Source organism: Lissotriton helveticus, chromosome 8 (genome assembly GCF_964261635.1).
Source record: "Lissotriton helveticus chromosome 8, aLisHel1.1, whole genome shotgun sequence".
Lineage (NCBI taxonomy): Eukaryota > Metazoa > Chordata > Amphibia > Caudata > Salamandridae > Lissotriton > Lissotriton helveticus.
The window spans coordinates 1,487,652,127-1,487,669,131 of record NC_136069.1 but is presented as its reverse complement, the minus strand read 5'-3'; the positions used below and the strand labels follow the sequence as shown (position 1 = coordinate 1,487,669,131).

The 17,005-nt window shown below is 48.5% G+C and overlaps 1 protein-coding gene across 1 annotated transcript in view; it reads left to right on the top strand.

Moving 5' to 3' along the window:
* TYR (tyrosinase) overlaps positions 1 to 14,805 on the top strand; it is a 263,092-nt gene extending 248,287 nt beyond the window's left edge. Inside the window, exon 5 of the mRNA XM_078658428.1 lies at positions 14,153 to 14,805. Coding sequence (XP_078514554.1) covers positions 14,153 to 14,379 — 227 coding nt within the window. The 3' untranslated portion in view covers positions 14,380 to 14,805. The remainder of the gene's footprint in view (positions 1 to 14,152) is intronic.
* Positions 14,806 to 17,005: the final 2,200 nt, after the last annotated feature.

The window sequence follows — 17,005 nt, the reverse complement described above, 5'->3', positions numbered from 1 at the left end:
AACAGCACTGTATGCAGTCGTGCTTTCTTTTGATAAATCACTTTTCATCAATTGGTCCAAAAGAAGCCACCATACCAGACGGTACCAATTTATTTAATGAAAAGTGTGAGATTAGAAACCGTGTTTAGGTATGATAAATTAGACAACTCTTACTGCCCCTGCAATTTGCATGCAACAAATGTGCCAGATTTTACCATGTGTAACACTTCCAATGTTTACCTGTTTTGGAGCCCAAAAGGATTGTATGTATTTTTACACCTTGCAACAAAGTAAATGAAATTGTTCTATTACTCCACACAGTTTGGGTAGTAAGTGTTCTCTTAGTATGCATTTGTTTACATTACTAGCTGTTAACGTGTCTCAGGCAACACATCTTTGTAAGGGGAAACCAGTGATGAAAGCGTTCCGAAATGCATGTCTTGTTACAGTGAACAGGCAAGTGAATTGATATACTGCCAATACAGAACCTGGATCCAGTGAGCAGCAGGTTGACGAAGCAAGAGGTCATACGAAGGTCATGGTACATATACTGCACATGTTGGCTGGCATGTATGGAGGGTGGTGCGGGACAAAATTTAAAAAAAAATCATTCTACCTTCTTTCTGGTGTGACGTCCTCCTCGCTTTGGTCTTCTCTCTGGGTGGGGGGGGGGGCAGGCAGGTTCCAGAAAACTGCAGTAGCCAGTCCTGGCGTTGCTTTCATGCTGCATGAGAGCATCGCCAGGACTGGCAGGAGCAGCCTCTCACGCTGCTCCGAGGGCAATGGCGCCCTATGCGGTCTTTAACCCAGCTGTTTAGAGAGGTTTAAAATGCGTGTGTCTGTCTGGCTGTCGCAAGACGGCTGGCCAAAAAGACATGTGCTTATTAAACCGAAGTGCCCTGCCTTTCACTGCTTTCTGCTGCTGCCTGACTGGAAGCAGCAGAGATCAGAAAGCCCCGCCCTCGTCCTGATGTTCGACACAGGACTGAGTTTTGAAAATGGGAATACATTTACTTTATTACAATTTTATTTATCTATCTTTGGGGGCAATTTTTTAGTGAGGCAATGCTCCTCCGCCTTAACAGAGGAGCCACCCCTGTTTTATTCCTGTACACTCTCACTTAACCAACTGTAAATTCCGACAACCGCAAATTCGACATGAAAATGCAGCAAGCAACATTGATAAAGCCAAACCTAACAGAAGAAAGCAGGATTTTTAATAATGTAGTCACAAAACTGTTCCAAATGTAAAAGATGGGCTGCCAGAACGTGATAGACTAACAAAAGGGAGAGCAAGGGATCGTGTTCACCGTAGGTGGACGGAGAGTACTCCTGTTCCCCTGGTAAAGGACTAGATAAACAAAGAGAGGAGTACCACCATTGAGAAACAATGGGTTGTCTGACTGACAAAAGGAAAGAATTTATCCTTTTGTTAAAAACCCCTCACTCACCAGCCTATTGGTGACATGCTTCATCATCGGGGTCCACCCTGGCGGCTTAGCGTCACCAAGGTGTGCTACAACACCTGAAATACAGTGGAGCAGGTTGTGAGTGTAAGTGCAAAAAAAGTGTTAAAAATTGTCCTGGTTTGGACTTAATGGGAAGATACATTTTATTTATAAGCAACTGGACAATATTAAAAAAAGGGGGTGGCGAGATACTAAAAGGGTAGTTACGACCAAAAGTATCTCTGTATGTGTACTGGTCTACATGTTTCAACCTATGATGGAATATGCCAGGTTTTCGTCAGGACCAAAAACAAGTCTGTGCCCCCTAAAAGGCGCACCCAATCCTAATTCCTCGTGACCCGGTTAGCAAAACTCGCTAATGGTGAAAAGCTCTAGCCACAGTGGGCGAGCATGTGTAGTAAAAATCAAAAGACCTATGGGGAAGAAAGAGAGAAACGAACATCCATCAGACGTGATCAATATTACCTGCCTGTTACGTCGTGCAGTATCGTGTCTCTGTGACTTCATGCTTCATGCCACTCTCATTAGGAAATTATGTTGGTATCTGCGTGGTATCTGCGCTCCTCCTAGGCCTAGTGGGCCTAAGAGGAGCACGACTATGCTCGCCCACTGTGGGGCTTTTCACCATTAGCGAGTTGTTTGTCTGTTCATGTTAGTAGGACGCATATTGTGTCCCACTTGGATTTTTTCCCCTACTTTGTCTTATACTTTTATTGCATAGTAAATACCTGTCTGGCTGGACAAAAATATAGTACTGATCGAGTCTATATTAATTTGTATTGTATTTGAATACTGTCTAAGGACCACTGTCTTTAGAAATAGTTAACTTACCCAAGGTTCCTGACCAATTGCATATTGGGTTCCCTTGTGTTTTTCAACACACAGACTGAATACAGAATGTCTCGAGAGACAGCACATGCGCAGCCTAGGCTCTACCTAAAAAGCGGCCAGGCTCTCTTCGAACGATCCTCTTCGGGTAAATGAAAAACATTTTGACTTTGCTGTTTACTCTGTTCTGTGGTAATTTGCGAGTTTGGAGTTTTAGGGGGCCAATGATGGGTCCGCCAGAAAATTGTGCAAATCCAAGTAAAACAACTTAGTCTAGAGGAATGTAATAAGAAGGTGTCTTTTTTTGCATTGGTGCATTCATGGGAAAGCGTTTTTTACTCTGCAGTAGACACTTTCAATTTCGTAGCAACCTTAGAGCTCAGTTTTCTTAACAGGTACCTTGTTTTTGCAAAAGTATTAATGTGATACATGCCCTATTTTGTTGACTGTAGAAACATGCCTCTTTTGCATGATCGCCCCCCATTTCTTTGGACTGATGCTGCCGTTTTAGGTCTTGGCTAGACAGTGCATGTGCTGTCTCCAAGAGACAGGTTATGTTTAATCTTTGGGCTTCAGCCCACCCACAGGCTTCCCATTTGCTTGCTCCATCATCTGTTTCATATTCTTTGTCACCATTTGTCCCTGGTATGCATGGTCATGCCTCTTCTTGTGTTAAGCCCTCCCCCCCCCTAGAGCATGGACCAGGTACTTGTAAACATCTACTGCTCCAGTTTTTACGAGCATTTTAGGACCTACGCTTTTCTTTCTGTTTCAGCACTCTACACAGTGCTTGTGCTTTTACGGTCTCCTCCTACCCGCCCTCCTGCCCCATCCACTGATCAATCGCTCCCAGGTCACTGCTTTTCCCTTCGTTGCTGCTTTTCGTTTCCTCCACCTCTGCTTGTTCCCTTGCTCCTGCCAGTGCTTGCCTGTCCACAAATCACCCCGTCAATGCTTTAAACCCCCATTATAGTCTGTTTTGTTCTAGTAAGTGGTGGTGTTCTGCCTGTTAATGTTCTGTTAGTGTATAGTTGACATGCTGATTGAAACGTGTGCACGGCTGTATTACTTGACACTTGTGTAGTCTGTTTATTTTTCCACACATTTGGGTACTAGGCATGTGTGCCTGTTTACACCATATGTGGTCGTTCGACAATGGTGTTTATAGCTGAAAAATCAGACCTCCAGTGAATCAGGTATGCATGATCACAGGGCATGTCAGGGCTTCTTAAGAGCTTGTGTCTTCTGCTGTAATTGCATAGCCACGTTTCTCATGTGCGAAATTATTGAATTGTTTGTCTCACCTTGTTGTTTGTCATTTCATAGGGTGGGACTCTATTTCATCAAATTTGTTCTGTTGGGACACTCTTTTTTCCCCATTCACTGGTGAGGTGTTTCTGTGCTCCATTGTTGCTTAACTTGAATTCTCTTCAGAGGAATCAGGCTGAGTCTTGATGTCATCAAGGTCTGTCTGCGCCTCAGTGTCCATGGCAAAAGTAGTCCTTTTTTTTTTTTTTTTTTTTCTTTCAAAGACCTTTATTGTTCAAACTTTCACAGTACACAGCTTCTGGCCTACAACCCCGGGGCCGGCCGCCATCTTATCGTTAAGCATGTTGTTCGACTTGGTACACAGCCTCTTAGCCGCCATCCCTGGGGCGCGGCGGCAGTTCATTGTCACTCCTGTGGGTGTGTCTTATATCGCAGCGCGAATCATAGAGGTCTAGTTTTTCTTTTATAACTTTGAACAGTTAACCAACTGGTAGTTACCACTTCCGGTCCTTAGCATTTCTAGCATTGTGTACTGCACCCCTGTGTAATCCTGGTTGATCACCTGCGTATCTTTGGACGCATGCCCAGTGTTTGTAATCCACTCTGAACCCGCCCTTCGTGGTTGGTGCCCTCCCCGCTGCCACCACTGCCATATACACCTCCTCGTTTCTCTCCCGCTCTGCGTTTAACTTCCCTCCCGAGTCGGGCGTCACGGACCCCATGCCTTTTACTCTAGCAGTTCTTCTTCGCCCTCCTCGTCTGACGTCAGTGAGTCTTCCTCTTCCAGTGGTTCACATAGGTCCCCCCTGAAAGTGTTCCACGGGAGCCATATCTTGTTCCACTTACGCGGGCATGCCCTAACTGTGTACACTGTTCTTTCTACGAGCATGACCCTGTCCATGTTCGCGCACCACTGTGTTAGTGTCGGGGTGTTCTCCGCCCCCCACTTCTGCGCTATGTCCCTTTTGGCGATTACCATACCCAATGTGGCCCATTGCCGCTCGTGTCTGGTGAGATCTGTGGGTTCCCATATGTTGAGTAGGCATTTCCGAGGTTCGGGAGTCAGGGACACCTCCAAAGTTTGTGAAATAGTCCTCATGACCTGTCTCCAAAACTCTTGAATGCGGGAGCAATCCCATAGGGTGTGGAACAGTGTCCCCTCCTCCCCGCACCCTCGCAGACAATATGGGTTTTGTGTTCTGTGAATGGCGTAGAGCAACGTTCGTGTATAGTACACCCTATGCAAGATCTTGAGTTGCACCAGGCGGAATCTCGCCGATATGCCTACTTCTTTGGGTGCCGCCAACGCTTCGTTCCATTCCGACTCGTCCATATCCCCTACCTCCTCCACCCATTTGGCTTTCAGCGCAATGGTCGGGTCCGCCAGGTTATTTACTAGTTTGCGGTATGTGAGGGAGGTCGCTCGCTCCTGCATGAAGTCAGTAAGTAGCCTGTCCTCCATGGGCGATGCGTCTGGGACTGTCGTACCGCCGGGAATGGCGGTTAGCAAAGCATGTCTCACTTGTATATATCTATACAGTTCCGTGGGCCCCATCTCATATTGCTGTCGCAGTTGGTCGAAAGAGATTACTGTGTCCCTGTCCCACAAGTCTCCCACCGTGGACAGACCTATGTTGTCCCATGATGCGAATCCCTTACTACTCCTCAGGCTACCCAGGGCCCTTGCGTCCCATAGAGGGGTCAGTCTCGTGATTTTCCCTTTCCATCCCAGTTTCGCCTGTGCCTTATGCCACAGCGACACAGCGAGCTTCGTGGGCCCGACGAGTGTACGCACCTTCCTCAGGTCATAGAGTGGGGCTAGGATGGTGCTGGTACCCAACTGCATTCTGTCCGCCCGGTATGCCGGGTCGTCTTGAGGTACGTGCAGCCACTGGTTTATGGATTTCAATTGGGCGGCCCAATAATAGAGTTGCAGGTTTGGTAGCGCAATCCCTCCATCATACCACCCCCTATGCAGTTTAGCCTGAGCTATCCTTGCCGGGCGGTTATTCCACAGTAGACCAGCAAGTATAGCGGACACCCTCCCGAAGTATCTATTGTGGACCAGGTATGGGGTATTCTCCAGGATGTACAGGAACCGGGGTAGTGACATCATCTTGTAGAGTGCCGCTCTACCCAACAATGTCAGCGGTAACGTTGCCCAGAATTTAGCATCCTGTTTTAGGCGTTCAAGTGGTGGCGACAGATTCTTTTGGAAGAATTCCGCTGGGTCCCTCGTGACATGGACCCCCAGGTATCGGAATGAGGTTCCCGCCATTGTGAGAGGGCACGTGGCTCCCAGCTCGGGGGACGGGCCCTGCAGTACATACATTTCTGACTTGCTCCAGTTTAAAGTATATCCCGACACCCTCCCCAGCTCGTCACAAAGCTTCAGCAGTGCCGGTACCCCCCGTTCCGGTTCCGATAGGTACACCAGCATGTCATCTGCGTACAGTGACAGTCGGTCTTCCCATCCCTCAGTCCAGACAATCCCCTTCAGCAATGGGGTGGATCGTATCTGGGTCGCTAAGGGTTCTAATGCGATTGCAAAAAGTAGTGGTGAGAGCGGGCAGCCTTGACGGGTGCCTCGCCCTAATTGGAACGTCCGGGAGATATGGCCGTTTGCTACCACGTGTGCCAATGGCTCGGTATATAGCAGACGAATCCTGGCCACGAATTTCGGGCCGAAACCCATACGCTCTAGGACTTCGAACAGGTACTCCCACTCCACCATATCGAACGCCATTTTGGCGTCCGCCAGGATCACCGTCTTTTCGGTCAGCGTGTCCGCTTTAGCCAGGACGTTATGGACCCTACGCAGGTTGAGGGCAGTGTTCCTATGAGGCATAAAGCCCGACTGGTCTGGGTGTATTAGGTGGGGTAGGAAGGCCATCAACCGGGTGGCGAGGAGTTTCGCCAAGATTTTAAGCTCGGCGTTGAGCAGGGAGATAGGGCGATACGACCTGCACTCCCCCGGCTCCTTACCAGGCTTGGGGATTGCCACTATGGTTGCCACCCTCTGGTCCATCGGGAGAACGGCCCTTCCCAGGCTATCTTTATACATAGCCAGCAGGGGCCCACTTAGCTCGTCTGCCGCTGACTGGAACCATTCTATCGGGATACCATTCGGCCCGGCCGCTTTTCCCGGCTTGACGGCGTGAATCGCCCTTCGGATCTCCTCCGTCGTGATATCCGCCTCTAGTTCAGCCCCTTCCTCTGGTGAGAGCGTGGGTATGGGGATATCTTCTAGTGCTGCTCTCGCCATTGCCGTTGTCACTCTACATTCTGGCGTATAGACCCCCTCGAAGTAGTCAGCTAAAGTCTCCACTATTACTGCAGGGCACGTGCATAGCCGCCCATGTTTATCGCGAATACGCTGTATCCCTCTGGCACTACCTCCTCTCTTGTCTAGCCATGCCAACATTTTCCCTGCCTTGTCTCCTATGTCGTATATTCTATGGGCCGTGTCTGCGATCTGGGACACCGTTTGTAGCTTAATATGTTCCCTAAGCAATTGTTGACGTATGATAACTGTCTGGGCGGCCTCTGGCGTGGGATCTGCTTCGTGTGCTGCCATCGCTGCATGCAGTGCCAGCTCTAATTCCGACCGTTCATGGTGTTTCTCCCTTGTGTGCCCTGCTATAGTGGCTATGGCCTGGCCTCGCAACACCGTCTTGTAGGCTTCCCATAGGGTAGCCGCTGACTCCACTGAATCAGTGTTCTCCCTAAAGTAGTGGGACGTCGTTGTTTTAAGTGTTTTACTAATCTTAGGAATTTTGAGGTATTATGCGTGAATTGGGTATATTCTCTTACGTTTCCGTTCCTGCGTGGAGAGCTCGAGAGTGATCGGGGAGTGGTCAGATATCCCTCTAGGGTGTATCTAAGCAGTGTCGATGTTTTGTAATCCCCCTCCCAGCGCCAGGAAGTAGTCAATTCGTGTCAGACTATTGTGGACTGTGGAGTGATAAGTGTACTGCCTCGCGGCAGGGTGTGTGTAGCGCCATATGTCGACCAGTCCCAGTGCTGTCATGAACCTTTGCATCTGAGAGGGACTTCCCGTTTGTGGCAACGCCGGCACCCTATCTGCAGTGGGATCAAGTACTGCGTTGAAGTCCCCCCCGATTAATATGTCTCCCTCAGGTAGGTCCAACAGGAATTTGCCCAACTCTGGAAGTATGGTCGAGTGTAGTGCTGGGGGGACGTATATGGATACCACATTCAGGAGTCTCCCCTCCCATTGGCCCTGGAGTGCTGCGAAACACCCCAGCGCATCCACCTTGGTGCTGAGTGTAATAAACTGTGCTGACTTCTTCAGTAGAATGCCCGTGCCCCTTGAACCTGTGGAGAACTCTGAATGCACCGCCATCCTATATCCCTTTCTGTCAAGTGCCTTCGTCACTGACCCTGTAAGGTGCGTCTCCTGGAGGAGAACCAAGGCTGGCCCCAACCTCTTGACCGCATTCAACACTAGCCCCCTTTTGATCTTGTCCCCCAACCCTCGCACATTCCATGACATGAGCTTGAGCGGTGTTACCCGAGATCGCAGCGTCCCCTCCTCAGCTGCCCGTGCTTGTGTGTCCTGCATTATGTGATTTGCGAAGTAAAGTGTGGTATTCGGGTCCCCGTCCCAGGGTGCGCCCGCGCAGCGTTTGACCCAGGTTGTGCATCTGTACAGGTGTAGCGCTAGACCTTGCTCGTGGAACTACTAAAACAAGCAAACAACCCCTTCCCTCCACCCCCCTCCCTGCCTCCCTGCTTAACGGACTTGCAACCGCCCGCCTCCCCAACTTAGAAGAGTGCTCAACCCATCCCTTTAACAATGTACTTGCGCGCTGGGGTGGAGAATCTTCCGGAGCAGGCGACATCCCTGCCCTCCTGTGAGTCCTCCAGGCCCAGTGTCCAGGCTTGTCCTCCCGCCAGAGAACATCTTATCGGACATGCGGGCGGCTCCTTCACGTAGATTCAGCATTCCTTCCCTCCTGCAGCGCCCTGACTTTCCAGCGTCGGTGAGTTATTTCCTCCGTCCCTTCCAGATGTCTGCGACTCAGGGGGCCTATCGTTTCCGTGGGTCCGGTCCTGTCTCTTCGTGCGATGGGACTGGCTCGTGGTTCTCCAGCCCTCCAACCAGTCTGTGCCGCCTCCGGCGTCTCAAAGAACCAGACCTTGCCCTCCGCTACCACTCGGAGACGTGCCGGGAAAATCATAGAGTAGGGCATGTCCTTCGCCCTCAACGCCTTCTTCACCTCCAAGAAAGTCTTCCTTCTGCGTGCCACCTCGGCCGTGTAATCTGGGAAAAAGGCGATAGTCGAGTTCTGGATACGAATGGGTGGGGATACTCTTGCCGCCTGCAAGATGGCGTCCCGGTCTTGGAAGTTGAAGAGTCTTGCTAGGATAGGCCTAGGGGCTGCCCCTGGCTTGGGCGTTCCACCAGGCACTCTGTGGGCCCTCTCCACCGAAAAGAAGAGCGAGAGGCCCTTTGGCTGCAGGTGTGTCTTGATCAAATCTTCTACATAAATGTCCGTTGCCCCTTTCCCTTCAGATTCCGGAACTCCTAGGATGCGGACGTTGTTCCTTCTCGAGCGCCCTTCCTGATCGTCCATCTTGTCTCTGAGGAATTTGTTTTCGGCCACCATCTTTTCCATTGCAATTTGTAGTTCTGAGACGTCCTCCACCAGGGATTTCGTTACCACCTTCACTTGTTTTACTCTCTGTCATCTTCTGGAGGTCAGCCCTAATCAGGGTGACTTCTGTTGCAGTAGAGCCCACTGTGGTTTGTACCTGTGCCAGGGCACGCATCACATCCTCCAGCGTCGGCTTCCTCGTGCTCTCCCCCTCCTGGGACCTGCCCGTCGAAGTACGAGAGTCCACTTGTGGCGAGGGCTTCTTGTCGTAGGCGAATTTGTCCAATTTCGCCTGTACGGAGTTGTTTTTGGGGCCTCTTCCTGCCATGATCTTCCTCGTGCCCGCCCCACTCCTGGTTTGAGGGGCCGCCGTACCTTCGGGCTCCGTCCGCCAGGTGCGGGCGATCTATCTCCCCTCAGTCTCCGGGAGTCTAGTCGGCCGCAGTCGCCTCGTCGCCACCCAAGGCCAGTATCACTTTTTGGGGTAGCCGTCAGGATTCCGGCGTCTCTCCCGCTCCTGGTTGTTGCTGCGACCCTTCCGCCACCGCAGGCTGCACCGATTCTCAGTCGTGCATGCGAGGTGTGTGGTGTCTCTTCGGAAAGTTCCTGCGCTGTCCCAGTTCACGTGCTAATGGGGTTGTCGCTGTGTAGTCCCAGCTGCCCCCTTCCCTCACGGTAGCTCCCACGCACTCCGTCGCACTTTCGGCCGCCGGTTGGGTGGGCCGCTTCTACCCACCGCTACCTACAGATGTGCACTCCCGCGATGGTCCTGGAGTGCGGTGTGGGTTCCGACTGGGCGGACACCGGTACTTAGGGATGGCAGTGCGTGGCGCGGGCAGTAGATCACAGCCCCGGTCCGACCCCGGTTCTCGACTCTCGCCAGGGGGGCCCCCTTGGATGCGCCGCCTCTCTGCCTCCGGACTCCGCGTGTCTTGTGGGAGGGGGGGGGGTCTCAGCGTTGCCCCTTACTGTATCGGCGCTCTGTCTGCCGGATGCCCGGCTCGCCTTCTTCCTTCCCCGGGTGCCCTGGCCTTATGGGCGTCACGGCCGCGGTTCTGAGTGTCCCCTGGCTTCTGGCGTGGCGTCGATACGTCCGCCGTGTCCGTTGCCGACTGCTAGTGCGCCGCCGTTACCTCCGTCTTCAATGGCGCTCCAAGTTCCTGGTCACCGACCACTTCCTGCGCCCGAGTCCCGCCGCCACCACACTTCCGCCCGGGCTTCTGTCTTAGGGCAGGCCCCTGATTTCCGTCTCGCACAGGCCTCACCGCGCCGGACAACCCTTCGTCAGTCCCGGATGCTCGCTGGCTCTCCAGACGCCTCTGCGGGATTCCGCCTGGTCCCAGACCCGGTCAGCCCCACTGGAGTGTGAAATTCGACGGATCAATGCAGCGGATTTACGGGGGATATCGCCTCACTCGCGGAGCTCCTCTGTTAAGCTGCCGCCATGCTCGGCTGCTAGCCACGCCCCCCTAGTCCTTTTTTTAAACAACACATTGTATTGGGTTATTCTTCGAGAGGAGGGGCAACAGCCCCACAATGACCTGTAGGAGAGAAAGGATGATGTTCGCACAAATAACCACATTTCTACCATTAATCAACACCTGCCAAACAAGCAGGTGAAAAATAAAAACAATATGCAGACAGTTCTCGATCTCCATACTTATACATACGGCATAGCGGCATCAATATCACATACAAACGGGGCTGCATTGCCCGGTCAAGGTGAAGTTAAGAGTAGTGAGTAACAAAGATCAAGGGGCACCACTCGGGGGTCCATATCTGGCAGAGGGGGAAGTTCGATTCCTATATATGTCGTCCATCGGGTACAGATTTTCCGGTGTTTTGCCGGGCATCCCCGGGCAAGGAAAACGGCTATATCGGCCCCCATACACCTGTCTAACTCGGTCTTCCATTTACCCAAGGTCGGGGGAGATGTTGCCTTCCATAGTTGCGCTATGTCCCTCTTGGCGATGGTAAGAGCCAGAAACAATAAATGCTGCTTGTACCGATTACCCCCAATGTCGTCCGTGCTATGTAAGAGGAAGAGTTGCGGGTCAAGTGGTAGCTCACATGACAGTACCTCATTCAGGCAGGACCGAATACTGCGCCAAAAGGGTTGCAACACCGTGCAGCTCCATACCGCGTACAGAAATGTCCCCTCCTCCCGGTCACATCTCAGACATGTAGGGGACTGAATAACTCCCATTCGAGTACGGGTATTATACGCCCAGTGGAAGTATTTGAACTGTATTATGCAATAGTGCGTGGAGACCGCCGTAACCCTCGGGCTGGTGATGGCTTCAGCCCAGTCGTCATCAGTCAGGTCTGGGATGTCTGCCTGCCACGCAAGTCGTGCCTTGTCGAGGGTAACTGGTGTGTGGGTCGTCAGAGTCTGATATATTTGCCTGATCTGGTGGAGGCCAAGATCGCCCATCAGCAGGCGGCCCTCTAGGGGGTGAATATCCGGGAGGGTCTCCAGTGTGCGAATCAGGGGGGTGACTGCATGTCTAAGTTAAAGACATTTGTAAAATTGTGTCCTACGGAGTTCAAAGTCAGTCTGTAATTGTTGAAAGAATTTCAATGTGGTGCCCCGTAACACACCCCAGAGGGTCGAGATCCCCACAAGATCCCACCATGGAACCCCCATAGGGTGGCCACTGAGCAGAGGTATGTACCCCTCCATAGGGGAGTTTTCTGGGTGAGTTTCCCATTCCAGTCCATCTCTCGGATTTTAGCCCGCCACAGCTGTATCACAACTTTACCAGCTGGCGGCACGAACTCCAGGCGTGCGGCACGAACTCCAGGCATGCGGTACTGTTTAATAAATGAAGGCGGGGAACCTGCTCCATCGCTGCGTGCTCTATTCAATATGCTGGATCCGTGGGGGAGTTATACCACCATTCATTCACCACGATGATGTGAGATGCTGCATAATATGAGTAAATGTCTGCAGCTGCAATCCCTCCACAGTATGTAGATGGCGCACAGGTATGGAAAGCAACTCTAACTGCACCGCCATTCTAGAGGAATTTATTTTGTATGGCAGCAACTTATGCGAACCAGGAGTGTGGAATAGGGTATGGGAAGTTTTGAAGGCGATAAGAGGGTCCGGGGCAATGACACCATCTTAAAAATGGCTGAGCACCCGTATAGGGAGAGGGGAAGGGAGGACCAAATTACAGTTTCGCCATTGAGGCTTGTTAATAGTGGGGTGATATTATGCACCCAGAACACTTTGGGGCACGGGGACACGAAAATACCAAGCTATTTGAAACCATCCATTGCCCTGGAGACTCAGCAACAACATGTCTTCTCCCTCTAGAAGGGTGGAATGCTACCCCTGTCGTCAGAATTGGCAAGGGGGTAGTATTCCAAAGCGTATGACACCTTACACAACATGTTTAGATAAATCCAAACCAAAGTTAGCATGTAACCGCGAGGATTATAATGCACTTAAGAGTATATGGTATGGTGACATCAGAGAACAGCTATAAGGACATGGTTCCGAAAGCTGCAGACAGGCTCAGCTCATGCTAGAGCACCATCTCACACATAACCAAGCACTCTGCCTCCAGGATTGTTAAGGCCTGCCATAGGAGTGACTTATAGGTTACTATGTGTCTATATATAAGTAGGTATAGGAATACTATACCTACGCAAGGGGTGATTACACAACCTTGCCCCAGCTGAGTGATCAGCCAGTTGTGTCTATTTGAGTGGCCAGACAGGGGTGGCATAATACATGCTGCAGCCCCTGGTAGGCCTTGGTTACACCTATGACCTGAGTACCTAGGGTACACTTTTACAGGGGCACATAAGTTGAACCAATTCCCAATTGTGAATGTACCTAGGGTTTAGAGAGAGTGCATCTGTGCTGTGGGTCCGATTAGCAGGCCCACAGTTATATCGAGAGTCGAAAACCAGCAAAGCAAAAAGTGGGGGTGACCATAGGAAGCAGACCCTACTCTCCTACACTGCTCCCCAAAAATTAGTGCGGGTGGCCCACACCAGCCACCACCGGCTCAAATTAAGCCCTGCTCAAACACATCCATCGCACTCCTTGTCGTTTTAGCAACTAGCTTTTTCACAGAATGTATTAGCACCTGTTCAACAGGTATGTGTGCATTCCCTCCTTTGAATGTGTTTTGGGTGTTCATGGCAGCATATGCAAACACCATAAAATAATAATTATTATTACCATTTTTCCACATTTGACTACTATTTTCTAAAAAGGCCAGACCAAACCATTGTATCGTTTTGTGGTGACTGATTAATTTCAATTAGTAGACCCTGTTTGTTTTCCAATTTCAAAATCCCTATGTAAAGTACAACATGACTTTGTTACCTTGGGAAAAATATGTATTTACAGAAATTAGAATGTTTGTAATTGCTAGTCCTTTTGCAAAGGGTCACTGATTTGCCCTTTTAAATTTGTGATTTCATGATCCATTGTGTGCTAGGGTCATAGACAAGTAGAATGTTGAAATGCCTGTCTTATATTCTTTTTTATCTTTTCAGTTCAAAAGAAGTTTAGTGATATAAATGAGATAGAAAAATGCAAGTTACAATATTAACACTTGATGAGAAAAACATACAGTTAGGATGTAGAGCTGTCAATGAAAAAAGCAAGTAATAACAACAAAACAATATACAGTAAAAGCAGTATTTACGAAACGCAAAGCAAACTGTCTTATATTCTTAATTGCTTAGTTGTGATACAATAGTGGTTTCGTTCTGGTGCAACCACCGAAGCAACCTTCTTTCAGAGTCCAATTTAACAACCAGTCTCGTATCGACATAGTAATGACGATTGACAAACTGACGTTATTGAAGTTAATTGGCCCCCTAAGAAAATGCAACCTGGCCTTTTCCTTGACAGCCTCATTAGCAATGTCTGCCCGGAGGCCAGGTGATGTGGGTAATAAACCTCTGTTTCCTCGGAAGCTTCAGTGGTTGTTAATAAAAATCTGTATTTTGTCTTTGCAGCTCCTGGCACCTTTCAAGATTTTCTGGAACCCTACCTCGAACAAGCCAGCCGGATATGGCAGTGGCTTGTGGCAGCCGCTTTGGTTGGTGGGTTGATCACTGCAGTGATTGCAAGCCTTGTCGCTCTTGTCTGTCGGAAGCGGAAGCAACGAACCAACCCGGAAGAGAGGCAGCCCTTACTCATGGAGGCGGAAGACTACCAAAGCACTTATCAATCACAGCTGTAGTAGCCGACAATAATCTGGCACCGAAAAGGATCACATACTTGAAGTGGATTGGATGGGAATATAAATGAAGAGCTTGAACTGATTTTTATGGGAGTCACTTTCAGATGAGACAGCAGCAGTACTGTGGCATATTTGATAGCAGGTTTTTAAAACTGGCCTGGTTTCCGGCTTTTTACACACTCGTGTGTAGACCATTACATTAGATCGCAACCACCTTTTATGATTTCTTCTGTTTACCTAATATAGCTTAGCTAAATGTAATTTGCATGGAACTGAAAATAATATTTTTTAAAAGCTTTAGGCTTTTATTAGCTGACCTGCTTCCTTTTATGCATCCTGTGCTGTGATGCACATCTGTAAAGTGGTGGTTGGTGTGCCTTGAAAATGCATGCCCTTTGGGCATTGAAATAAAAAGGTATGGAAGGAAACACATCCTGTACCTATGTGTTTTCTTTGGACGCTTTTGCCTGCTCTCAAGTAGAACGTATAATAAGGAACAAGCATTGGCAAAGACAGTATTTGTCACTATACAGTTCTTACAGATGTTAGCATATTAAAGCCAGACACATCTTGGTGTTATATATTTTGTTGGATGAAACGACCTAACCCAAAGCTGGTAGGCCCAAGTCTATCTACTGACTGCTCATGTTGAAATCACAAATCTTTGGGGTGCTAATCCTGAGGCCAGGTCATCCTGATTTGAAAGTAGACATGCCACTCAGAACGCCTTAGTCTCAGACTTACTCCAAGTAGAAGAGAGGGAAAATAAGTAAATATAAACAACTACTCAAAAAAATCAAGTAATTTGAAGAACAAAGTAAATCATGCCGCAACCCGTAAGTAAGAAATTGCATATCTCCTACATACAGCTACATTTGGTAAAGTCAAAAGATCAGCAATACAGAGAAGTAGCCCAATCGTACTAGACAGAACTGTACATTTCTCAAATCTTGGAAAGACAGCTCTTGAAATCTAAAAGCAGCACGTAAAAAATAAAAATGTTAGTGGAAGTACTATAACGAAAAATATGTAAATGCAGTATATTAGTCGTCAAGTGTTCTTTTGAAAGAAAATCAATGTTTCTCCATTTTTCATGTTGCTTTTTGATGCACACAAAACATGATTGTTTAAAAAAAAAATAACCTGACCAGTATTATACAATGTTTATATACTTATCTGTCATACCTCAAGTAACATGTATAGTGTGGAGCGTTTCATGATGGAAGCATTCTTTCCCAGAAAGATCCTCCTTTCGCCAAATTGCCCCATTCAGTCATTGCTGTTCTGGACAGCAGTACATCTCATGGAAGCACTCCTTAGGAGGCTCAATGATACATCTGTCTGCCAATAGCATATGGTAAGAAAATGATCATATTAGAACAGTATGATGGAGGAGTGCAGCTTGGACTGCAGTAAGTGCCGGTCCTCGGATATATGGCCTGTTTTACCACTCATCTGGGTAGGAGAAAATGTTTTCAAATTGACCAGTTGCTCTACTGGCAACGAGTGGAGTTGAGATGACTAAGACGTGTTTTCCTTGAGACACCGCTTAGATTGATCTTCATGATCCAGTGCAAACCTATATTTCTGATCTAATCTAATCAGTAATGTATATGACCTCAGGTCTACACTATCCTGTCTTGTTGCAGGAAAGTCTCCCAAAAATATTGTTTTTGATATTAGTTGTTTTCACAGAAGCTGCAATTTGGTATAACTGGGACAAGCCAACAGTAAAATCAACGGTCAGAGTTTTTGACCATCCAAATTAAATTTGAAGCGGGCCCCATCTCTTGTAGAGGGTCAAGGGCTGGTTATCAAAGTGGATCCCATTGTGCAACAAACTGCTTTCAATTACCAGGAAGAATGTTCAGACACTTAGATCAATTTCAGTTTGGATGATTTGATCTGTTTCCAGTGCAATGTGTAGTTATGTATCATACAAGTACATTTGGAAATGTGCTTGGTGGTGTGCAACCAACTGCCCCTAGGGTCTCGTGTAATGTTTAGAACAGTGGTGACAGTGCTGAACCATGTGGCATGCAGCATGTCCCCTTTCCACTGATTTTGATCTGTTTACTTCGGTTGGTGAGGAATAATTGTGTAAACAACAAAGAAACCTAGGGGTCTAGACAAGAGAAACTATCTCAATCTGTCATAATGGTTTATACAATACATAAATGACTAACAACTAGTTATAAAGAGTGGGACGACATTAGCAGATACAGTGTCTGCAGTGATTAGTGAGTAGAACCCAAAAGGTATTCATAGGATTCCCATCAAAAACTTGCGATGATCAATATTATCATTTGGTCATCCAACCAAGGTAATAAAGTCTCTTGATCATTGAGACCATCTTCTTATCTTGTACCTTGGCTGGGTTACTACCCATAAACACTTTTTGACCAAGTAGTATCAAGCTGATGGGGTGGAGTGCAGTGCAAAAAAATTATGAAAGGTGGTGAATAATAAAACAGGATAGAGGACAGAAGAAATACATTTATTAGGGATATGGCCTCTTCCTGAATTAAAAACAAGAACAGTGCAAGAGAGCAGTGTTCAACAAATAACTGCATAAGAGCCAACATGTTTCAGCCTGAATGGGGAAGACCCAAGGCTTTCTTCAGGG